Source organism: Gossypium hirsutum, chromosome D06 (genome assembly GCF_007990345.1).
Source record: "Gossypium hirsutum isolate 1008001.06 chromosome D06, Gossypium_hirsutum_v2.1, whole genome shotgun sequence".
In the NCBI taxonomy this organism is placed as follows: Eukaryota; Viridiplantae; Streptophyta; class Magnoliopsida; order Malvales; family Malvaceae; genus Gossypium; species Gossypium hirsutum.
The window spans coordinates 41942849-41968449 of NC_053442.1; the positions used below are offsets into that span (position 1 = coordinate 41942849).

Genomic DNA, 25601 nt, shown 5'->3' on the forward strand with positions numbered 1-25601 from the left:
TAAATTGTAAAAGAGTATAAAAAAGGAATTTTGAAATGTTACAGTGAGCAATGAAATTGTAAAATTTTAATTAAGCAATACCCAGTAACGTTATTGTAATTTACAGCTTAATATTTCACCTTCATCAATACAACCAAAACTCAGCAAAAAAATATTTTGAACTTTTTCCAAGGAAAGTACAAATAGAGAACAAAGTTATATATATTTAAATTAATTAATAAAAATACTCAAAAAAATGCTTTCTCTCATTTGTCCAATCATCCTTTGAAATGTCAACCAAAATTTGACAATTCATTTAGCAGAAATCCGCATGGAACCGTTTCATATATAAATTGACTTGTTTTAACTCTGAAGGAGAGAGCTCTCATCTTCTAACACAAGAAACAAAGAAAGATCTTAAAAAAAGATTTGTGGGTATGGCAGAAGAATTTCATGCTGGGATTTGTAGAGGAACGTGGTGGAATTCGACGAAACCCATGTTAACAGGGTGTTCTCTGCCGCCTTCTACGGAGCTTGTCGACATGGGAAACTTGGGTTATGACACTGATATGGTGGATATTAGGGCAAGGACAAGGTATTATGAAGAGTCGACTAAAAACCCAGTTTATGGTGTTAGCTCCACAGTTTTCCAAGGTCATCCTCATCATCAAGCTGATTCAGATAGTGGTGTCACTAGCAGCAGTCTTTTGATTGATTCCACTTTACAAATGATGGGTTTTGGCCTTCCATCTTCGACAACTTCGGACTGGAACTTGTCTTTGCTGTAAGTTTGATTATGTGTTATACTAATAACTGGTTTTAGTATTCATTTTCTTTAGTATGATTAAGTATGAATTTTTATGGTTGAAGTTTCAAAATTCATATACAAGGACGACCTTGTAGCCCAAAGCTTCAACCACAAGTTCAAAAAAGAAGAATATTTAAGACTTTTTTTGGTTCCCTAGGTTTGGAAAAGGAAGTCAATATGAGCAATCAATTGAACACTTAATTATTAGACTAAAATTCTCTACATGTACTGAATATATACTTACTGTTTTATATATATATATCCATGATTGTTGCAGTCGGAGTAATGGGCGAACTGAGTTTTATAATTCGATTCTTCAAGAAGATATAGATTCAAGGTTGAATCATCGGCAAGAAACAGGCATGGGTTCAGCTCAAATCCTTAACTACTGGAGCCCAAAGAGCTATTCAGGCCCTGGGAAAGATTCTTCCATCACTGTTTTCGAGCCTATCGATCAAGATATTTCATTGAATTCAGTAACCAGCTCCGGTAATAGTACACCAACATGCCAGGGCTTGTCAGCTAGGTTCCCAATGGCTTCATCATCGTACGGGTACCCATCAACACTGTTACATAGTTTGTTTCAATCTGATCCTCAAACTTCAGAACAACAATCACTTTTCAATAACCGGTCAATCAACTATATGTCGTCTGCAAAATCTTCATGGCCAAAGCAGCAACCTAGTAGCTTGCGCTTCTCCAACAACACACCCTTCTGGAACGCCTCTGCCACTGGCATAAACGATGTTAAAACCGGCTTCTTACCGTCGCCAGCATCACAATTTCTAGTACAAACATTCGAAGAGAAGGCTAATTGCCCCAGCTCGACGACAAAGGTATAAATCCAACACGTTCATGCCTCGGATCCAGTGCTCTGACAAATTCGATTCATTTATTTATTAGATTTTATTGGATTGTTATTATAGACTAATTCTACAGAAGTTGGAAAGTCGGCGTCAGGGATGAAGAGGCCAAAGCTTGAATCACCATCGCCTTTACCAACTTTTAAGGTACTAGAATATAAATTTGACCATTTCTCTTTTTTTACTATGATGGGATGTTGGAGCTTTTGTCTGCAAGTTAGTGAGAAGTAGATAAATACTTGATAGCAGTACTTATGATCAGGTCCGGAAAGAGAAGCTAGGGGACCGAATCACTGCGCTCCAGCAATTGGTTTCACCTTTCGGAAAGGTGAATTTTTGGAATTTTCTTTTTTATTTTTCAAAGTGTATATTATTGAAACCCTTACTTTTTATGTTTGGCCCCTTTGGGTTAAATCTGTACCTCGCCTTTTGTTTTATCAGACGGATACCGCATCTGTTCTCCATGAAGCCATTGAATACATCAAGTTCCTCCATGATCAAGTCAATGTATGTTTAGCTTCACTACCTTCCTCTTTTTATTCCTTTTCTTTATATAAGAACCCTAACATATGCATTTACATAATTTCAGGTTCTAAGTACTCCATATATGAAACAAGCAGTAGATTCCATACAACAAGAGGTATATTAAAAATAGACAAAAGAGGACTTTTGTGATAAGTGGTTATCTTTTTCTGTCTGCTAATAGTACTATTTGAATTGTGCAGTAATTGTCATATTCTGTACTTTATTTTTTTTTCTTGCAGAATATTGATAACTTGAAAGATCCTGATGAGCCAAAACAAGACCTAAAAAGCCGGGGGCTTTGTTTGGTGCCAATATCTAGCACATTCTCAGTTACAAATGAGACCACAGCTGATATTTGGACGCCAACTTTTGGTGGAACATTGAGGTAAAAGATAAAGACAAATAATAAAGCTAAATGGAGTTGTACAGTTACCACCAGCTCCGGCCATAACTTCGAGTTCGGAGAAAAAACGAAAAGAGATGATGGAAAACGTAAAAGCTACCCAATGCTTTTCTGTATCAGTGTTGATAAAAAAAGCTAAAGAAAAAAGAAAAGGAAAGGAAATGACGGTCCAAAGATGGTCGACAGAGACAAACAAAGTGTACTGAACTGCTGGGCCAGCTGCTACAAAGAGAATGATGTAGCGCTAAAGAAAAAACAAAGAAAAGATTACCCCATTCCATGGTGTGTGTTTTTTTTCTTTGAATAACGGAAGTTTTACGTATTAGCAACGGGAACAAGTGCTAAATTCAGCGAAAATCGACATGAATTAACTCATGTTATACTTTTATTTATTTTATTGTTGCTTGCTTTGTGTTAGTACCTGAATTTAGCAGATTCTAGACCCCCTTTTGTTCCAGTTGATTATATTTGTATAAGGTAGCCACCGAGAAAATGAATAAAAAAAATTTGCATTAGAATTTCTTCGTGTTGAAGGCAAGTTTTTCGGTTTTTTTTTTTTGTTTATATATTATTAATTTTGGAATGTGGTAGCGGAAGTCAGAGGGCGGCGGCCCCACAGTTGCGTTCTTGCTTTTACGGGTTTTTCATTATTTTGATTGACAAAGAGAGGCTAAAGGGAGGAAAAAAAAATACTCGTAAGGTTTTCATTTGTGTTTGAACGTGTGGAATAAAAAATAAAATATGCATAAATCTTCGAATTTTATATTTAAACAAATTTTAATTCTACCTCTTACAAGAAAAATAAAAAAAATAAAAATGGAAAGATATGGGTTTTGTTTTTAGCTCTCCAAGTAGAAATAACCTATGACTTTTCTGATACATATCAAAGGTATACTCAGGGGAAGCCTCAAAATCAAGTTTTAGAAATTTATATTTTAAGTTAAAAAAATTAAAATTAAATATTTCATAATTAAAAGAGACTAAAGAAGATATTTTATTCCTTAATTAAGGGGGCCAAGGCCAACGCTGCTGCTTCCCTCTATAGCTACACCCCTAGATATAGTTTTGATAATTGACTGTTCCTTAAATCTTTACACTGTGTTTGGTTCGCCGTATTACCCAATCCATTACGCCCCGATTACGTGCGTATTACATTACGCCCCTATTCCGGCGTTTGGTTCGCTGTAATAGGTATTACGCGCGTAATCGGTTACGCCCCTAATCCCCAAATTCCCGTGTTTTCCAATCCCTTCCCTTTTCGCTGTATTAGCTATTACTTCCGGCCTCCCTCCCCATCTCCCTGTTTTACCCTCCCTCCCTACCCGACCCTCTCCCTAATCATTTTCGCCGTCCTTTCTCTTCATCTGGATTGAACAGCTACGAAAGATCTACCACTAATTTCCCTTCTTTGATCCTCTCAATCAAGTAATTCTCAAATTATTTTCCTACTGTTTTTGGGTTTTTTTAACCTTCTGTTTCATTCAGTCTTTTGTTAATTCCTTTAATTTTCCATATATGATTATCAGGTGATGATAAACACTGTGAATTTAGTGTTAGAACAGCTTTGATTTTTATGGGTCTGATTTATTTTGACTGGCTTTTTTTTTCCCTCCGTTTTTTTCTTCCTTCTCTGTTTCATTGTTTTTTTTGTTAATTTTGCTTATGTGATTATAAACACAGTGAATTTAGTGTTGGGATAGCTTTGATGTTACTGGGTTTTATTTATTTTTACAGTTTCTTTTCTCTTTTTTTCCTACTGGATTTTATGCTGCGTTTGATTGAATCTTTTTGTTAATTTTTGCTTTACTTTCTATTCATATATGTTTATGAGTGATGATAAACAATGTGAATTTAGTGTTAGAACAGGTTTGGTTTTAACGGGTTTGATTTCTTTTTGCTGTCATCCGAAACAACCCAGAGAAGGGTCTTTTGTTGTTAAAGGATTGCTTGAGTGATTCTGGTACATTGCCTTCTTCTTTTACTTTTTGCTCGTTGATTCATGGTTTTGTATCTCAAGGGAATATGGATAGAGCAATTGAGGTGTTGGAGTTGATGACAGGTGATAATGTTAGATACCCTTTTGATAATTTTGTTTGTAGTTCAGTGATTGTTGGTTTTTGTAAGATTGGGAAACCTGAAGTTGCAGTTCGGTTTTTCGAAAATTGTATGAATTCAGGAGCTTTAAAGCCTAATGTTGTTACTTATACAGCTCTTTTAAGCAGTTTTAATCTGTTGGGTAAATTTGATGAGGGTTGTGAGTTGGTTTATAGTATGAAAAAGGAAGGGCTGGCTTTGGATGCTATTCTTTATAGCTGTTGGATTTTAGGGTATTTTAGAAATGGGTGTTTAATGGAGGCTTTGAGAAAATATAGAGAGATGGTTGAAAGAGGAATAAACCCTGATACTGTGAGCTACACTGTCCTTATTGATGGGTTTTCGAAGGAAGGTAGTGTTGGGAAGGTTGTTGGATTTCTGAAGAAGATGTTGAAAGACGGGGTGATGCCGAATGTGATTACGTATACGGCAATCATGTTAGGTTTCTGTAAGGAAGGGAAATTCGAGAAGGCATTTAGGTTGTTCAAGGAAGTTCAAGATATGGGGATTGAAGTGGATGAGTTTATGTATGCAACGTTGATTGATGGAGCTTGTCGGAAAGGAGATTTTGATTGCGTCTTCCATTTGTTAGATGGAATGGAGAAGAAAGGGATTAAGCCAAGTGTTGTTACTTATAACATAGTCATCAATGGTTTGTGTAAGGTTGGGAGGACATCTGAAGCAGATAATGTATTCAAAGAAGTAGCCGGTGATATTATAACATACAGTACTCTGTTGTATGGTTATACCGAAGAAGGGAATATAAAAGGAATTATTAAGACGAAAGAAAAATTGGAAAAATCTGGTCTTTGTATGGATGTTGTTGCATGTAACATACTTATCAAAGCATTCTTTATGGTTGGTGCATTTGAAGATGCTCGTGCACTCTACCAAGCAATGCCGAAAATGGATTTAAATGCAGATTCGATTACTTATTGCACAATGATTGATGGCTACTGTAAAGTGGGCAGAATAGAGGAGGCACTTGAAGTATTTGATGAGTATAGGGTGTCATTAGTTTCTTCTGTTGCATGCTATAATTGTATAATAAGTGGGCTATGCAAACAGGGAATGGTCGATATGGCCATTCAAGTGATTATTGAACTTGGTGAGAAAGGTTTCATTTTGGACATGGGTATCTCTATGATGTTGATCCGGGCAGCTTTTTCTCAAATGGGTGCAGTGGGAGTTATGAATTTTGTTTCTTATTTGGGTTTCAAAGGAGATCTGCTCTTCCTTATTTGAAGGACTATTTAAGGAGATGAATTGAGAAGAAATATATATTTATATTTTCTTTTCGGTGTAGATTGAGAGACATGGGTCTTTAGGTAGACAACAGGATAGTATACTTTATGCTTGGCAATCTGCATATTCGTATTGATTTCGTGTCATATTCGTGTTTTAAGGTATTATAGGTATACAAATTTGAACATTTAAATAATTTCTGTTATATGGATTGTGGTACATTTGTGTATTCATGTTTTTTTTAATACCATATTATATACATATATACAGTGAAATTTTGCCTTGCGGACTTCATTTAAATTAAGAAAGCTTACAAAAGACACTCCCTTTCCATTTTTTGTTATTCTTTGCTATGAGTTGGAGAAAGAATAAACAGGAAACTGTTTGCAGATTTTGCTTTGTTTTTTCTGTACAGTAGTGGATTGTTCTGTTTTGCTGCTGCATTGTTTGGTTCGTTTGTGCACTGATTCTTTGTTTTGGTTGGCTTTTTCGATTTAGATTTTGTTATTGTCCCCTAAAAGTTGGGTTAAGTTGTTTAAGGTGTTCTTTTTTTTTTTTGCTGGTTTATGGCATTTTGATGCCTTTTCTTATAAATTAAATCTTCAAACTATTGCCGAGGAAAAAAAACGTAATGGTTAAGGTGTTTATAAAGTTGACACTAGGCAGAAGAAAGAAATTCATCTGCTACCTTTTATACAATAAACTATCGCTTTTTGTTACCTTTTCATTTGTTATTTTCTTAATTTTTCTTTTTTTATTGTTGATTTTGCATATTTTTGCATATTTTCATCGATATTATATTTTAACTTAAAAGGTGATTGTTGCATAATTGTAAGTATTGATGATTGGTAGGCAAGGGGATTTAATAAACTATCTAGATACTGTTTTGATCGATATCATATTTAAAATATGGCTCATGGATGATGATTGGTGTATGGTTGTTCTGTGCTTTGATATACTATATTTAGCTATAGCATAAATATTTTCCCCAAAAAAAAAAGGTTGATCCGAGCACTTTTCTCATTACAGGTAACATTTTTCCAACACTTCCACATCGCAGTCGTCCCAGATTTGAGCATTACAGGTTAGTATTGATGTAGTAGGTTCTGTTGTTTCCCAAATGAATATGGTTTTGTTTGTATGTTTGTAATGCTCATTAAAGCTTTTGTTTGTATGGTTATGGTTATTGCTGCATGACCATTGTTCTTTTTGAATTTATCAGCCAAGTTATATGTTTTTACTATTAGGTAACATTTTGTTTAAAGAGCATTATGCCTACAAATCTTTTATGAGATAAATTTGTACATGTAAATGAGATAAAAGTTATATATTTTTTATGAAATTATATTACCATTTAAAATGTTATTATCTAGTTTTAAAACTTCAATTTCATTATTAAACTAAATTAATTTTACCTCAATTATACATAATATATTAAAATTTAATATAAGTTTTTGAAGAAATTAAATGCTCATGGATTATAATTAACCTTTTATGCACGCAATACATGTTATTTAAAACAAATGTTAATTGATTCAAACATTATTTTTCCCCTATAATGGAAATAATGTTATCTTAATTATAAAAATGGATAAATGGACTGAAATTTATTATTGTCTAATTCTATCTTAGATTTTAAGTCAATTACATTATACATAAAATATTCCTCATTCATAATATGATTTCCCTATAATACATAAATTATAATTGTGAAAGTGTAAGGAAGTTTTTAAAATTAACGTATATATAATATGATAAATAAAATTATACAAATTTAGTCGTCTAATTTTTTGCTTCGTGTGTTCTAAATTTGTGCTGTTTATTTTTATTCGATAATGTGTAATTGCAACTTCAATTCTTTGATAGTGTGTTCTAATTTTAAAATGTCGCAGTAATGGCTCGTCTGCCTTTAATTACACAAAGTGTGAGGCGTAAAAGAATTAGTATTGCTGTGACAATATGGTTGGAAATCTGTAGAATCGCGGTTTGGTTCTTATTTAGAATGGGTGCCAGCCTTAGCCTACATAGACCAAGGATTAGGTTCTATACCGTAGATTTTTATGCAAAACGGGATTATGTGAATAGGCTTGTATATGCTAGTGACGAGACCTGTATTGAACAAGTTAGGATGAATAGAGCTGCCTTTTTTAAATTATGTGAGATGTTAGAATCGATAGGGGGATTGAAGTCGACAAGGTTCATGCTTGTTGACGAGCAAGTAGCAATGTTTTTACATATCATCTCCCATCACCTGAAAAATCGAGTTATCAAGCATCACTTTAGAAGGTCCGGGGAAACTGTTAGCAGAGCATTTCATAGTGTTTTAAATGCTGTCATACGCTTGCAAGATGTGTTATTTAAAAACCCGGAGCCAATTACAGCCGATTCTTCTGACATAAGGTGGAAATGGTTTAAGGTATAGGACTAAGTTTTATATATAGCTTCAACAACATTTACTTGATTTAGATTTAAATTAGTATTCTAGCTCAATGTTTTATATCATGTGATATAGAATTGCTTAGGTGCTCTTGATGGAACCCACATCAAGATTAGGGTTCCAACAGTTGATAAACCTAGATATCGGACGCGAAAAGGTGACATAGCAACAAATATGCTAGGTGTTTGTACACCTGAGATGCAATTTGTTTATGTTCTTCCTGGTTGGGAAGGTTCAGTTGCTAATGGACGGGTTCTTCGAGATGCCATTAGTAGAAGACATGGATTAAAAGTTCCTCATGGTAAAGTGTATAGTTAGAGGACTTTGATTTATTCATTAAGATCACACTTTGTGTGCTGAATTAATCATTTTTTAATATGAAACTTATCCTATAGGTTGTTATTATCTAGTTGATGCTGGATACACAAATTGTGAGGGATTTCTTGCACCATTTAGAGGACAACGATATCATTTGAACGAGTGGCGTCAGGGTTATCAGCCAAGTTCTCCGCAAGAGTTTTTTAATATGAAACATGCCTCAGCACGTAATGTCATTGAAAGATGCTTTGGCTTATTAAAACTTAGATGGGGAATACTTAGGAGTCCATCGTTCTATCCTGTAAGGGTGCACAATAGAATTATTATTGCATGTTGTTTGCTCCATAATTTTATTCGAACCCATATGAGTAGTGATCCCATTGAAGCGGAGGTGGGAGAAGGATTACCTACAATTAATGTGGTGGATGACGATGAACCGAATATCACAAATATTCATCCATCGGATGCTTGGGCTACTTGGAGGATGGAACTAGCCAACCAAATGTTCGATGAATGGCAAGCATCTAGAAATTAGTTTGTGAAACTTTTGTGAAACTTTTGTATTGATTTTTGTATTGTACTAAACTACAGAAATTATAATATAATTTCTTCTAATTCAGCATGTGTTATAATTTTAAATTTTTTGTGCTATGGAACTTTTGATTCATGATATTCAACTTAATTACTAGATTTTATAAAGTGTTGACCTTTTGAATCATGATATTAAAATAGTAATTAATATAATTTATTTATTTTTTGTTCTTAAGATCATTATGTCAGGTGTTCCAGAATCAAATGCTCAAGCTTCTCGAGGAAGCAAAAGAAAATGGGTTCCCGAGGAAGATGCAGCATTAGTTTCCAGCATGGTGGACCTGCACAATGTTGGAACATTTAATGCTGATACCGGGTTCAAAGCCGGTTATTTGAACGAGTTGGAAAGAATGCTACAAACGGTTTTACCAAATGCAATGTTGAAGGCGAAACCTAATATTGAATCAAGGATTAGGTTACTTAAAAGGGAGTGGTCAATCGTCTACGACATGCTTAATGGCCAAAACAATAGCGGTTTTGGTTGGGACGAGCATAGGCAGCTCGTTGTTGCTGAAGATGCGGTTTGGGAGTCCTATTTAAAGGTAGGATTATTTCAAGTCTTTATTATATTATTTTTACCAAACTTACGACTAATATGATTTCCTCATTTTTTTAGAGTCACAAAGAAGCCGCCCAATTCAGATTTCGTACTTTCCCTTACTATGACCAGCTTACTACCATATACGCAAGAGATCTAGCAACTGGGAGAGATGCTCAAACAGCTGCTGATGTTCTTGAAGAAATACATGCTGATGATGAACGTACTACAGATATGAATGAAGAGAGAAACACATTCTATGACTGCGAAGCTGACGTCTCTTTAGATGACATGGATGTTTCTGGTACGGATCCACGAGGAGATCGAGACCAAGGGGGTTCCTCATCTTCAAACAAGAGAAAGAAGAAATCTGATGCTCGTGATAATATGTTTTCTTCATTTAATGAGGCTGCCACTTTGTTCGGGGAGAAAATCCAGGCCGTTGGCGATCAAATCAGTAGGAGTTTTGCCTCCGAGGTGGTAGTTCAGCAGAAGTCAGAACAACATATGGAAGAGAGAGCTTCAAATTTATATTCAGCCTTATGGTCAATTGAAGGTTTAACCGACGATCAACGATATGATGCATTGAGTAAAATTCCCGACCATCCAACTCAAATGATCGTTTTCTTTAGTTTACCTTCAGTTGCCCGATTGGAATGGGTTAGGAGATTTCTTTCTTACCATTAAATATCAATGTTCAAACTTTTTGATGTTGTAAAACTATATAACATATGGATTTTAATGTACAATTTCATTTTCATCTAACCTTTTCTTAATATAAGTTAATTATGTTTATGCATAATATAATTCTCAAGTTATATATTGATTTTAGTAAATTCATATAAGAACATTTTATTATTAAGAATTTTATGAAATTATATATCACTATATAATTATATTAATATTAATTATTTTAAATTGTATAAATTCATATAAGAAAATTTTTATTATCAAGAATTTTATGAAATTATATATTATTATTAAATTATATGTAATAATTATTATTTTAAATTATACAAATTCATAAACTATAATCATATTAGTTATAATAATTTTAAATTTTATTAAATCATATATTTAATTAAATCATATTAGTTATAATCATATATTATGATTTGAGTAAATTCATATAAGAATATTAATTATTAAGAATTTTATTAAATTATATATTTTAATTATATTATATTTAATAATAATTATGTTATTTTATATTTTACAGTATCATATTTAATAATAATTATGGTTTGAGTAAATTCATATAAGAATATTAATTATTAAGAATTTTATTAAATTATATATTTTAATTAAAATATATTTATAATAATTATGTTTAAATATGATTAAATTATTTATTATTGATATTAATCTTATTAAAATTTAAATAAAATAATTTACCAAAACAAATTTCTGCTAATTATTAAGAATTTTATTAAATTATATATTTTAATTAAAATATATTAAATAATAATTATGTTTAAATATGATTAAATTATTTATTTTTGATAATAAATAATCTTATTAAAATTTAAATAACAATAACAATAATCATTTACCAAAACAAATTTATGCTAAGGGTATTCTGGTCATTTTAGTTTTCTCCATTATGCTATTACACCTCTATTACATTCAACCAAACACAGTTTTACTATTACGCCTCTATTCCATTACATTCAACCAAACAGTTGATTTGCTATTACACCTCTATTCCATTACACCTCTAATCCAATCCAATACACCTCTAATCCAATACAGCGAACCAAACGTGCTCTTAATTAATTAAGAATACGTAGGTCACTGCAAAAACTTGTTTAACACTTAAGTATCTCTTCCTAATAATTAATTATGTGCTTAGTTCCACCTTTTGTTGGCATAACTTTTCTTCAGTTGACATGCGGAAATTTTCAGCAACTTTACCCTGAATTAACGACCAAGATAACTAGCATAATTCAATAGTAACCATATATAGATTTTTTTTCAAACATTCATTTCTTTTTAACAATTAACAGTAAATTTTATGTAATTGATTCACCCCATGTTCATCTTTATAACAAATAATCAGATTTGAATTATTATTGTACTAAAAAAAATTACCCTAAACTCTGACCTAAAAAATTAATAATTTATATTAATGGTTTTAAAATCAAATCCAAACATGATAGAAGACAACTACGATGATTTAGGCTTTGTTTAGCATTTTGTTTAAAAAAAAGTACTTTTGACTTGAAAAATACTTTTAGAAGAAAAGTTGTATTAAACAATATGCTTTTGGCTGAATTTTTTGGCTTTTCAAAAGTTCTTCTACTGAAAGCTGTTTTGGTGTTTAATTATTTTTTCACTCCTCCAACAACATAGTACTTTTTTTTCTTGGTACTTAATTACAAATGTGTTAAAATCATTAACTAAAAATAAAAAAATATTTTTTTAAATAATACAAATGTGTTAATATCTAATCTAATTACAAATATTTAATAGTTATATTTAATTATTTAAAATATAGTTTATATATTCTAATTAAATTTTATAAATAATCAATATTTATTGCTTAAAAATATTTAAAATTTATATTTTATATATTAAAATATTAACAAGTTATAATAAATTATTTTATATTCTTACTAGAATATAATAATTTTAATTAATTTGAACATTATTTAAATACATATTTGTTACTTGATAATACCATGTCTAAAATGAACATTTTATTTCTCAAAAATACTTTTTGACATCAATGCTAAACACTCAAATCTTAAACCAAGCTTTCCAAAAGTAATTCTCAAGATCATTTTTCCAATGCACTTTTTAAAAGCACTTCTTAAAAGCAATGCTAAACTAGCCCTTATACTTTCAACACCACTAATTGCGTTAGTTTTATTTTTTTCATGAGTGGAAGAGGAGTGGAGACTCTCCCTACAATCTCTGTTAAAAGTTAATTTGCAATTTCTATTGAATCTAAATCATTTAAGTAGTTTTGTTAAGTGAAATGAGTCAGACCATTTATGATATTTCTAGAGAATTTAAATAGTTGGGTTAAGTGAATTTAAGCTTATTGTAAGCTATGTAAGTGTATTAAAGAAAGTTGTGGATGTAAGGCAACATAAAAAGAAATCACCTCCTTAATATCAAATCAACTCTTCAGTTAAGTATAATCCTTGGTCTGCTATCCTCTGTTTTCTCCAACAAATTTATTATCAAAAGCCTATATGACCACTTCAAAACCTTTAACATTCTTCGCCTATTCCCCGAGTCAAATACCCATATTCGAATGAGAACACTATCAGTATTAGAGCTCCCAAATGGAGACCATCTTCGTTTCTCAATATTTGTGGAATGTGGTGGACAAGGATATGAAGCCGAGTTTGAATCAGATGCGGAAGAAGAACTACAAAAGCAATTGAAGGAGAATACAAAGAAGAATGTAGCAACTTTGCGAATGATTTAACAAGGGGTGAGTAAATCCATCTACCCCATGATTTTTGGCATCAAAAGTGCCCAAAAACCTTAAGACGTTCTAAAGAAGAAGTTTAAAGGGGCTAATAAAGTAATCTCCATTAAATTGTAGAATTACTGGAAAAGTTTCAAGAATTTATCGATGAAGGAAAATGAATCCATTAAAGACTTTTATTCAAGGGTGGTTGAGATTGTCAACCAAATCAAGGTCAACCTCAAGGAAAAGAAATTTGATGCGAAACAAGAACAAAGAGGAGTCCTGTTGGATCTAGTGCCCTAAATATAGTATTTTCGTCTATGTACACTTGTAATTTTTCAAACAAATTGATTAATCAAATTATCCATAAATTACATTAAGACTTTATATATTGTCCTCACATGGTTTTTGTATGTAAAGCAAAATGGAAGAAAATACTGCTCATTGGTTGTCTAAATGTTTAACTAATACTAAAAGGTATTATGTGGTCAAATCGTAGTACGGAAAGATAACTTATATTAGTAGATTAAATTAAATATATCTTTAGTATAACCGAAAATGAGCAAACTGATTAAAAGACTAATATGTTGTCTATCAAGTCCAATTGGAGAGATGCATTGTCTTAAGCATTAGAGTGGATGAATCCCAAAAGATAGAGACATAGATGTGACTGATTGGACTGACAATACATCTGATAGGGCCCAAGCAGAATAGATCCTAAATTTTTTATGAATTTATTCACTTGTAACATTCATAATGTGACGTACCTAAATCTTGAGTGGACGGTGGACTATGTATGTGTGAATCGTACACTTTGATGTGAGTAAATGCTCGAGTTCAAATAGATAAGGAACCAAAAGCTAGTGCGTTGGATGTACGACTTCTGTAGTATGTAGCATCATTCACAACAATGTAATTCATATCCCAATGCATGGGTAAATGATATCCTCTCATTGGCATTACTTGTTGATGAAAAGTAAACGTGTTCACGGGTGATCCGTCTTTGTGATGGATGACTTGATCACTATTTGATAGTGATTGATTTTTCATAGAGGATGTAATGTATATATATCATGGAATAAAATAGGATCATATTGGGAGAATGAATATTATCTCAAAGAGATCAATGATATCCTATAAGGGTAACACACTTATGATAAGGTCATTAGATAAACACTGAATAGTTACTTTCATAATGGTATGTCGTTGGGGGGAGCTCAGTCACTATACTATAGTGGAATGACTTTGTGACTATATGAGTTTATAATTAATAGGCAAAAAGTCAAAACTTAAATATAAATAATTTGAGCATCAACTATATATATATCCAATCAGTCCCTCCACTAGCTCATTGAAACTAGAAATGAATTGCGTTTCTAAATAGAAATAAATTATATGAATAGGAAAAGAGAAATCAGAAACATTTAGGAATGATTATGGTTTTCTCCAAAATGGAGGAATGAAATAATTTAGAAATTAATATAGGTTTTCAAAAATGGAAATAGAAATAGAAATAGAAATAAAAAAGGAAATTATCCATTTGCAATCCTATATGGATTACTTAAAAAATGATTAAAAGAATGAGTTTATGTTTTTTGGACTGTTTTGAAGTTCAAAAATGAAAATAAACCATTCAATCATAGTGAAATTAAACATATTTTTCTTGAAATTTTACCAGGGGCAAAATTGTCAAAATTTTACCAGAGACAAAATTGTCAAAATTTTATAAGGGTAAAATTGTCAAAATTTTATAAGGGTAAAATTGTCAAAATTTTACAGGGGTAAAATTGTCAATTTTGTTGAGGGGTAAAATAAGGACGGGAAAATTGTTTTATATATAAATATTAAAGTTTATTTTGGGAAATAGAAAAATTGAATAGGGTTGGATCACATCATAGAGTATTGGGTCAAAAAAGCTCAAAAAATACTCGTAATTGGACCCGATGTGAGAGATGCCTAAAAACCCTTATGAACATGAAGAGGGCGATAACCCTTGTAGGAATACTAGGGTGTGATGTCCACCCTAGTCCTATTGTAAGTAGGATGTTGTTTTTCTATTTGAAATAAAACACTACAACCCAACAAGGGTTCTACCTTCTTTTTCTATAAATAGAGATTATTATTCTACCAAAAAATAGAGAGAATTTATTCTTAACTATTACATATATTTTTCCAAAATAACAATTCTATCAGTTTCTATTAAGAAGAGAGAATTTTTATTTTCACCTCAAAAAAAGAGAAACTTTTTCTAGTTCTGTGTTTTGATTCAATTAGTTCGAGCCCGCACTCGAAGCAATTTATGGTATAAAAATAGCAAAGAAGATCGTTTGGTTGAAATCTGGGAACAACGAACATCTGCTAAGCAAAAAACATAGATACGAATTCAGTTAAGGTTTATTACTATAAATATCATAAATCGGGTTAGTTTTCAAAATTTTAATTTTCCACTGTGCAAGAAAATAATTTCCAAATTGAGATTCTTCCAATAGGTCTATCATCCAATTGAGGATCATCGAGCGAAAGACGATGAGGCTTGAGTCAAGGCCGTGGTTGGGGACATAAAAGGAAGTCATTTTCAGGTGAGCATAGGTCGGATTCATAGTGTCGTATCTTTAAAAAGCTCGATCATGAATCAAGAAATTGTTGGCATCGTTGCACTTGGTGCAAAGTTCCCAATCATTCTAAACAAGACTACTGGTTTAAAGAGAAGGGTGAAGTTGTAGAATTTAAGGTGAATTTTATGATAGAAAATGATGTTGAGAAGCTATTTTATTCATCTATGGATGCCAAACGTAGAGCCAAGGAAACATGGTATCTTGACAGCGAATGCAACCACCACATAATCGAAGATTGAGAATCTTTCATTGCGCTAGATAAGAAATTCTCCATGCAAGTGGAACTCAGTGACAACCAACACATGAAGATCCAAGGGAAGTGAGTTGTTTTTGTCCTCATGGATAGAGGTAACAAAAAGCATATTCACGATGCCTATTGTTCTCCAAAGATTACGTCTAACTTGTTGAGTGTTGGGTAAATGATAAAGAATGGTTATAAGCTGCTTTTTATAATGATCATTGTTATATCATGGATAAGAAAAATAATATGAGAGTGGATGTTGTGAAGATGAATGTAAATTATTTGTTTCTATTCAATATAATGAAGTTGCAAAGCTATGCTCTCAAATGTGGAGACATTGATGAATCCTACCCATGCCATTTGAGATATGGACACTAAAACTTTAAGAGTTTGCTGCTTGTGAAGCAAAAAGAGATGGTGGCTAGACTTCCTATGATTCATCCAAGAGAAAGAGTTTGTGAAGGTTGTGTGTATGGGAAGATGTATAGTTTCTATTGTTGAAGACAACTTGGACAGTTTGAAACCCCTTAAAGCTTGTCTGTGCTAATATATGCGATCTAACTTGAAATTCTTCACTAGGTTCCAAGCAATAAATTATTCTCTTTGTTGATGATTTTATGGGGATGATCTAGGTTTATTTTCTTGACAAAAGTCCTATGCTTTTAGCTCATTCTTGCATTTCAAAGCTCTTGTTGAGAAGTAAAATGGATGTTCAATCAAGACTTTCTGAATCAACTAAGGAGGAGAGATTATATACAAGCATTTTCTTAAGTATTGGGAGGAGAACGAGATTAAATGACATAGTATTTTGAGGCACACCCCTTAATAAAACGTAATTGCTGAGACAAAGAATCGAACAATTAAAGAAATGGCTCGTAGCATGCTTAAGGGGAAAGGTCACCTGAACAAATTTTGGGCGGAAGTTATGAATACGACGGTGTATATTTTGAATCATTCTACAACAAAGGTGATTTTGAATAGGACTCCATTTGAGGCCTAGTATGATCGGAAGATGGTTGTAAGAAAGCTCAAAGTTTTCGGGTGCATTGCTTATACACGTGTTCTACCACAACATTGGGAAAATTTTGATGAAAATGGAGAAAAAAATATTTTTATCGGCTACAGTAATGATTCCAAGAGGTATTTTCTTTATAACTCAAAAACTAGTTAGTTGATTCTGTTGATGATACGAACTCGTCCAAGGGCTCAACCGAATCCGTTCATGATCCAATCGAGCTACTAGTTGGTCCAATTACTTGAGCTCGAGCCAAGCAGTTCAAAGAAGCAATTTTGGCCTTAGTTTGAGCGAGTTTAGGAGGAAGCTTCAATTGGACTTGTCAATCTAGCGTGGGATGGCTCATCAAGTGCCTCGTGCAATCTACTTGAAACCAAATTTAAATTTAGCTAGCTAATTTAGCTGCTGAATAAGACTTAAATATTCTTAGTTATTTCAATCATATTAATTATATTTTAGTTCCATATAGCATTATTACATGTCCGATTGTTTAGTTGTTTTAAGTCTATTAATTGTGTCCATTTATACAGCATTAAGGCATGTTTTTAAATCAGACTTCTTAATTGTGTCTTAGCTTAGTACACATTAAACGTCCTTTTGATAAACCAAAAATGTTGTTACTTAATTTTATGATCAGGCAACAAACGACTCAATTTCGTCTACGAATACGAGTTCGTATCATGAAGGATGCAATTTTTGACAAGTTTTTTTGGAATAAGTATCATAAGGGATGCAATTTTTGGCAATTGATTGCTTGGAATTGGGACAATAATGAATCAAAAGTTGTAGCAGTACTCAACAGAGTCGGGATAATTCCACCAACTGATGCCCCTTTACCAACTCTGAGGACACAAAACAAGACAGAAGGTGAAAGTTCTAGAGTTGATAAGTCAAGTGACGAATCAAACTCAGATTCTCCTCAGAGGTATCGCTCCTTATCTAACATATATGCTGCAAGTAATTTTGTTTTGTTTGCTAGAGAACCATAAAACTACGAGGAAGCTGCAGAGCAAGAAGTGTGAAAAGTAGCCATGAATGAAGAGATTGAAAGCATCGAAAAAAATCAGACGTGGGAATTGGTTAATTTTCTGGGAGGAAAGGATGCAATCAGATTGAAATGGATATTCAAGATGAAGTATAATAAGGATAGAAGCATTAAGAAGTACAAGGATAAAGTGGTCGCAAAAGGATATTCGCAGCATCTAAGAGTCGACTTCAACGAGACATTTGCTCTGGTTGTTCAAATGGAGACGATAACAACTAATTTTCACTTTGCCATCCCAGTTAGAGATGAAGGTGTACCAACTCATCATCAAGTTAGCCTTCTTGAATGGAGAGTTAGAAAAAGTATATGTAAACCAACCCGAAAGATATGTGGTAATTGACTTCAAAAAGCTTTTTACAGGTTAAAATATGCTCCTCGAGCATAGAATAGCAAGATTGAATCATACTTTTAGTAGTTTGGTCTTCTCTGGAGCCCGAGCAAGCCATCCCTCTATGTAAAGGTTAGAGGAAATAGGAACTTTCTAATAGTGTGTCTTTACGTTAATGATATGATATATTCAAAAACCAATATGAAGATGGCTGAAGATTTTAAAAGGGCCATTATGAAGTATTTCGAGATGTCTAATCTCGGTCTTATGAAGTATTTTCTAGGTTTTGAAGTCAAGCAATCAAGTATTGAAATTTTTATTTTGCAAGTATGTGGAGGACCTATTGAAGAAGTTTTAGATGTCGACTTGTAAACCGGTGCCTACGCCAATGGCACTTAATAAGAAGTTACAGCAAGAAGATGGTTGAGAGATGACTGATGAGAAGCTTAATAGAAGCTTAGTGGGATCTCTGATTTATCTCACTAATACAATGCTCATTATTATTAAGCACGTAAATGTTCTTCCGAGGTTCATGAGTAAGCCGAGCAGGTTTCATTATGTTGCTGCAAAGAGAGTAATCGGGTACTTGCAAGGAGCGAAGAAGCAAGGGCTAAGATATATGAAAGAATCGAGCAACAATTTGGTCGATTTTACATATAGCGATTGGGAAGGTTCTGTCGAAGATAAGAGGAGCACTTCAGGATATCTTTTTTTTCTTGGGATCGAAGTTGATTTCCTAAAGCTCAAGGAAGCAAAACACAGTGGCTTTATCATCTGCAAAAGCTGAATATGATACAACAAAAAGTGCAGCTTGTAAAGCAGTTCAGTTTAGGCGAATTTTGGTTGATCTGCAGTAGAAAGAAGAGATTCCAACTACCATATTTTGTGATAATATGTTGGCAATCGCGATGACAAATTATTCGAATTTTCATGCCTAAAGTAAGCACATTGAGCTTCATCACCATTTCATTCGAGATTTGGTAAGCAATGGAGAAATTTGCTTGAAGTTCGTTGGGACCAACGAGCAACCTATGGATGTTCTTATGAAGCCTATGTCATTGAAGAAGCTCGAGAAGTTTAAAAACTCAATAAAAATAACAAATTAAGGGGGGCGTGTTAAAAGTTAATTTGCAATTTCTATTCATGAATCTAAAAAATTTAAATAGTTTTGTTAAGTGAATTGAGTTAGTCTATTTATAATATTTCTAGAGAATTTAAATAGTTGGGTTAAGTGAATTTAAGTTTATTGTAAGCTATATAAGTGTGTTGAAGAAATTTGGGAATGTAAGGCAACATAAAAAGAAATTGCTTCCTTTATTTGCTATCCTCTGTTTTCTCCAACAATCTCGAGAAAGTGTAGAAAACATCTTTCGAGGAAAGCTATAGAGAAAAAGAACCTTCAAACCTCAAACATGACAACACTTGAGACAAAATGTGATAAGAAGTACAAGCCCATCTCATAATCAAAGTAAGAAATGATAGGAAAATCTAAGTGAAAGAAGAAGGAACACAAAGGGGGGAGTCTTAGGATCATGCTACAAAATTTAGTTTTTAGACACCAAAATAGTGTCATGCCATCCATTTTCAAAGATATAAAAAATATTATTAGGTACTTACCTATATCTAATATCTTCTTTACCTTAATTTAACTTTAAGTGATTATATTTGATGTGTTGTCAACATATACATCTCATATACCATAAGTGAACCATGATTAGCTACCTCTTTAATAATGAAGTTTCATTGTTTTAATTATGTTTAGATAATTAAGTTTAGAAATGTTTATTTATATGATTTTCAATATCACTTTAATTTTATTTATTGATAAGATGGTTGATTATTCATGAGATTCATACACTGATAATGCATCAAATAATCCCTTATTGTATTAGCACGCAAGGTTTTAGATGATCTTGATATAAGTTATTTCATATATATATATTACATAATAATTTTACAGTAAATTTTTTTTACGGTTAAATAATGGTTTAAACCCCTCTATAATACTAATATTTTGGATTTAATTCTTATATTTAGATTTCACATAATTTGATCCTCTTATTTTCTTTAATATTATTAGTTATTATTATGATTGTTAATCCGCTTTAAAAATTTTAAAACTAATTAAGAAGAATACATTATTTCTTAATCCCACTTGTTGAGAAACTACCACTACCACTACCAACGTGTAAAATAATAGTCATTAGTATTAAAACGATGATATTGATTTTTTAATAAAGAATTTAGATATTATTTGAATGTTTAAGTGTGCTTTTAAAAAAGTTCTAGGCAAACAACTTAATCCAATAAAATTTTTACATATTAATCAAATGCTTAAAAGTATTTTAAAAAATTATACCTTTTTAGAGAAAAAAAAACTTTCATTAAAGAAAAAACAAAACAATCAAGAGAAACAAAGAAACGAACCATTAATCCAAACCAGGAGAGGGGTGGTAAGGTTCCTGGTCCCTCTAAAATAGAAAATTTTCTATTTACGTCTTTTGAAATTTTTAAAATTTTAAATTAATAAAGATAAAATTATACTTTGAGCCCCTAAAAATCATAAAAATTTAATTTAATCCTTAAAAAATTATAAAATAGAGGCTATTAAAATAGTAAAATTATATTTTTACTATCGTAAAAATTATAATTTAGTTTCGGCCCCCTAAAAAATTTTCTAGCTTCACCCTAACCCAAACTAATAAACTTAGCTCATAAATCAATTCCTATTGCTCAATATCTTAATCTACATTACCGTGACGAACATAGAGTGAAATCTCTGAAAAAGAAAAAAAAAAGGAGAAAATTATCCTATTTCATGTTATTTATATGTAACAAGATCACTCAAGCCAACCAATCAACAGCCTTATTAGTAGACTGACGAGTCCAACAAAAATATAAGCGCTGAAATTGTGCCATCATGAGTAGACAATTGTAAACTAGAATACCAAGCTCAGAAGCATTACTCGACTCACACCACAACACATTAACTAAGAGGGAACCTCACAGATCGCAAACGCTTCCATTCAACAAGGACTTAAAAAGGCAATGCAATCATGTAAACTGCTGCAAATCCGACACCCCCTTCCCGCTCAAACCGTTGGTACTAACACTTTACTGAAAATAATTAATAATATTAACAATTTAGATTAATTAATAATATTAAAAAATAAACAGACCAAATAAAGGAAATTTAAAAAAAAAATCTAAATCAGAAGTTTTAAAACTTGACAACCTTTGAATTTAACTTTTTTTTTCTTTTAATATCACTTTATTCATAACATATATTTTAAAATACACTTAGTATAGATTTAAACTTGAAATTAGAAAATAATAAGTAAAAATTCTTGTAAAAATTAAGGTATCTTCAAAATTAACAAAAAAAAAATTCTTCTCTTTACTACAAACAAGTTATACGAATGACTAAAAATTATGAAATGTAATTGGTGTATTATTAATTTATGTAATAAACATGTAAAAAAAAAATACTTCCAACAAATATAATTGATATCACTAGCTATTAATTAGCATTTCCTTCAAATTAAACTAATCTAGGTTGTGAATTAAATCAACATAAAAGACTTGATCTTCAAATCTATGCCCTGAATTTAGGCCATTTGAAGCCATTATTTCTTCAATTTGGTGCTTATTATTATTCAAAGGTTGTTAAGCAATGTGAAAGAATGAGAACAAGAGAAAAGAGGGATGAATCAAGTACCCAAAACTCTGAAAGAAGCTTAATTCTGAAGAATGGGGTATGGCAAGTGACTAATCATCAGAAATTTACAACTATAGCTAGATTGGCATATATCGTCTTGACGCTTGCTTTTTCATTTTATTTACTTTTGGTCACCTTTTGATTGATCGGTTGATGGGTTTTATACCATAACTTCAAGCATCTGGATTACTACTCCATGGAATTCAATTCTTCTTCTTATTTTTCTTTTAAAAATTTTATATTTGCCTTTTGCTTTTCGGCCAGGTCATGGAATTCAAGAATCTATTTTTCTTTAATATTTTAATTCAATTTTATGCAATGCTTTAATTTTACATATGTACATGTTATAAAGTGTTCTAATACCCATTAAAATATATTAAATAATTATAAAGCAAATGAGAGGCGTTTATAGCTATCATCTATATTATTATATCTATACTATTATAATAATATTAAGTTTGTTGTCACGTACGTTTCTTTTGCGCATAAAGAGCAATGAAAATAAAAAAGAAAATTTGAGGGTCGAGATTAAGTTACATATTTTTATGAGAGTTAAAATGTAATTTTATCATTTTATTGAGTTATATCTTTATGATTTTTAAAAAGATCTACTAATTTTAGGATAAGTTATAATTTTACCACATATTAACTTATGATATTTTAAGCTTTTTGGGGCCTAAAAGTAGAATTTCCCGGATTAAGGTCCCGCCAGCCCTTCCCTTCCTTCGCCCCTTGCTTTCATTTATTTTAATCTCACCAAAGCGTCAATTAGAGGCGGTTTGAAAGAAACATGCCTCACCAGATCACAAGACAAAATTACTCTAAAATATGAAAATTTTAATAAAAAACCAACTCGATTAAATAAAATTAGGATCGAAACTTGACAGGTTGAATTGATTTTGCCAACCTAGGCTTACTGAGAAATACAAAAAAAGAAAGAAAAAACAAAAAACAAAAATACAAAATGGAATACTAAAAAGGAAAAGCATCGATCTAGGCATCATTGCTGATGTTACTTCAAAAAATAGGAGCCCCAGTAGCCTATGATCAATCACTTTAATAGAATACTTTCCTTTTTTCTTGTTTTGGCAAATCAAAGGAAAACTCAAACAATAGCTATCTTCTACTTCAAGTTTAGTTTAGTGTTTTCTTTATTAATATTTTTTTATATAGTTGAAAAAGGGTCATTTCTTTTCGCTTCTTTGAATCTAATCTTGTACCCCATTAACGAATCAAACCATATGGCTTATAATAGCCTTCCAAGGAACCTGTTTTGTTACACCATTATTACAGATTCTTTCAATTTTTGTGTGTTGATTTTGAAAAAGCTTTGTCCCCAACTTTCATTCCTTTTTCTATTGTTTTGTCAAGCTCTGTTTGACCTCTCGGAGATGACCCCGTTTTAATGGACCTTTCACTTTCATTTCTATTGTATTAGAATCTTGACCCAAATTGCATTGTTATTATACATTCTTATCAAGAAAAGTGAGATCTAATTTACTATAGGATTGGTCAAGATCATTAAATTCTGTGTTTAGGAATTCACATATTTCATTCTTACAAATTCGATATCAAATTTGTCTTCCAATTACACATTCAACTGTAACTGATTTTACTAATTAAAAATCTAAAAATTTAATATCAACACTGAAATTGGTTATGTAACGTTTCAAATTTCAAATTTGTTGCTGCAAAGTAATCCTAGATTTTGCCCGTCTAATAAGTCACTTTAATTTGCTCCAAAACACCGCTGCCTTCTTTGCCAATTGTTGCACCAAGCATCCATACCTTCAATCAGTAGTCAACCTAAAATTTTATTGTTATGTCCGTCAAAGCTACTACAATTTTCATTGTTTCACCATCATTGCAACTCCTCACTACCCGCTTCATTGATTTTAACAGCCTGATCACAGTAATTCCTTTGACACATTTTTGCTGTCGATTGCCTCATACAATTTTCCGATTGTTGCCGACCAAAATAGTTTCTTGTTAAGTGTCTTAAGGCCAAAAATCAAGCTCATGAATGTGATGGGCTCAAATTTCCTCAAGGCTCAATAGAGAGGTCAAAGGCCAACCAAATCCGAGCAAGATTGAACAGGACCATCCAAGACTTCGTTAACAAGACGTTAAATGCGCACACGACTGAAAAAGAAAATCAAGATTCACTTTCTTATTTTCAAGAAAATCAAGAAACTAAATCTTGGTCCAATTTTGTTGTTTCGGACAATTTCAAGAATTAAGAAAATCAATATTTCAAATCTTGGAAATCTTGGTCAAAAAAACCGAATCTTGCAGCCAAGGCGCATTGGATTTCATGTACAAGCTTGAACGAGCCAATTTCGAGAGCAAACGGATCACAAGACCAAATTCTTAAAAAAAACGGCCCATTAAAATGTTACAAGTCCACCCTAAAGTTTGGAAAGTAATTTAATTGAATATCAGGTCAAATTATCAAAGTGACCCAAGTTTTAAAATATTTAAACTATAGGTCCAATTTTATTTAATAGGTGGATCATCATGTAAGAATTATGTCCAAAGAGCCCATAGAAAGTCCATTTAATTCCTTTGGCTGAATTCCATTAAAAGTCCACATTTAGAATTTTTTTTATTTGATGAGTTGTCATGTTAGGTATTCTATTAGGGTTAGGAAAACTTATTTTGGGGGCCTATAAGTAGTATGGACGTTCACCCTTATACACACACAATTGATTTTTGTTTTTTTGAGTTAATAATAATTCTCTTTGAGTTTCTTTTAGAAGCTTGTTTAACAATCATTCAGGTTGTGGGAATCATTTTCAAGTTTTTTCTTGCCAAGATCTTTTTCTTGGAAGGGGAATAAGGGCCTTGAAAGGAGTTATGAATTCTTAATGTTTCCAAGGCTTCTTAGGACGTCATATTCTCTTTTCTATCTTTAATTTATCATTTCTTGGATATTTAAGTTAGTTCTTGTTGTTTTGGCTTGCTGATTTTATTGATTTTCGTTCTAGGTTAAAGTTGCTTCAAGAAAGCTGTTCTCCTATCTTGTTCCATCAAGAAACACATCAAAATTAAGAGTTTTAATCTTTTCTTGTTATTTCAAAAATTATTGCACAAAATAGTTTGCTTTTGTCTTTAAAATCACTTCTAACAAATCTATTTGTGTTTTGTTTTTCCAGATCTCGTTGGGGTGTTTTCTTGAGGTCCAAGGACGGTTTCTTTCCATCCAAGAAACCCTAATTCATTCTCTATTGGGCTCTTACCAGCTGGTTCATCTTTCTTTTGTTTTAATTTCGTTTGGCTCTCATTTGTAACAATTAATTTATTTTTGTTGTTTCTTATTTTAGCTTACGTTCGTCTAGAGGTCTAGGTTAAATTTGTTACTTTGACAAACTTTACGATCCCCTTCCGCCTTCATCCACATCATTCTTCATCATT

At 31.9% G+C, this 25601-nt stretch overlaps 2 protein-coding genes across 2 annotated transcripts; both read left to right on the plus strand.

The window, feature by feature from the left end:
- The first annotated feature begins 283 nt into the window (after positions 1 to 283).
- LOC107901782 (transcription factor bHLH103) lies at positions 284 to 3096 on the plus strand. Its single transcript, XM_016827927.2, has 7 exons — positions 284 to 763; positions 1065 to 1623; positions 1714 to 1797; positions 1913 to 1978; positions 2092 to 2157; positions 2240 to 2290; positions 2415 to 3096. The coding sequence occupies exons 1-7, from the start codon at positions 417 to 419 to the stop codon at positions 2562 to 2564; spliced, it is 1323 nt and encodes a 440-aa protein (XP_016683416.1). The 5' UTR covers positions 284 to 416; the 3' UTR covers positions 2565 to 3096.
- Positions 3097 to 4465: 1369 nt separating this feature from the next.
- Positions 4466 to 5932, plus strand: LOC107900128 (pentatricopeptide repeat-containing protein At5g57250, mitochondrial-like; the record flags this gene model as incomplete). Its single annotated transcript, XM_016825833.1, has 1 exon — positions 4466 to 5932. A coding segment is annotated over one exon (1452 nt), but the record flags the coding sequence as incomplete, so codon positions are not given.
- Between the last annotated feature and the right edge of the window lie 19669 nt (positions 5933 to 25601).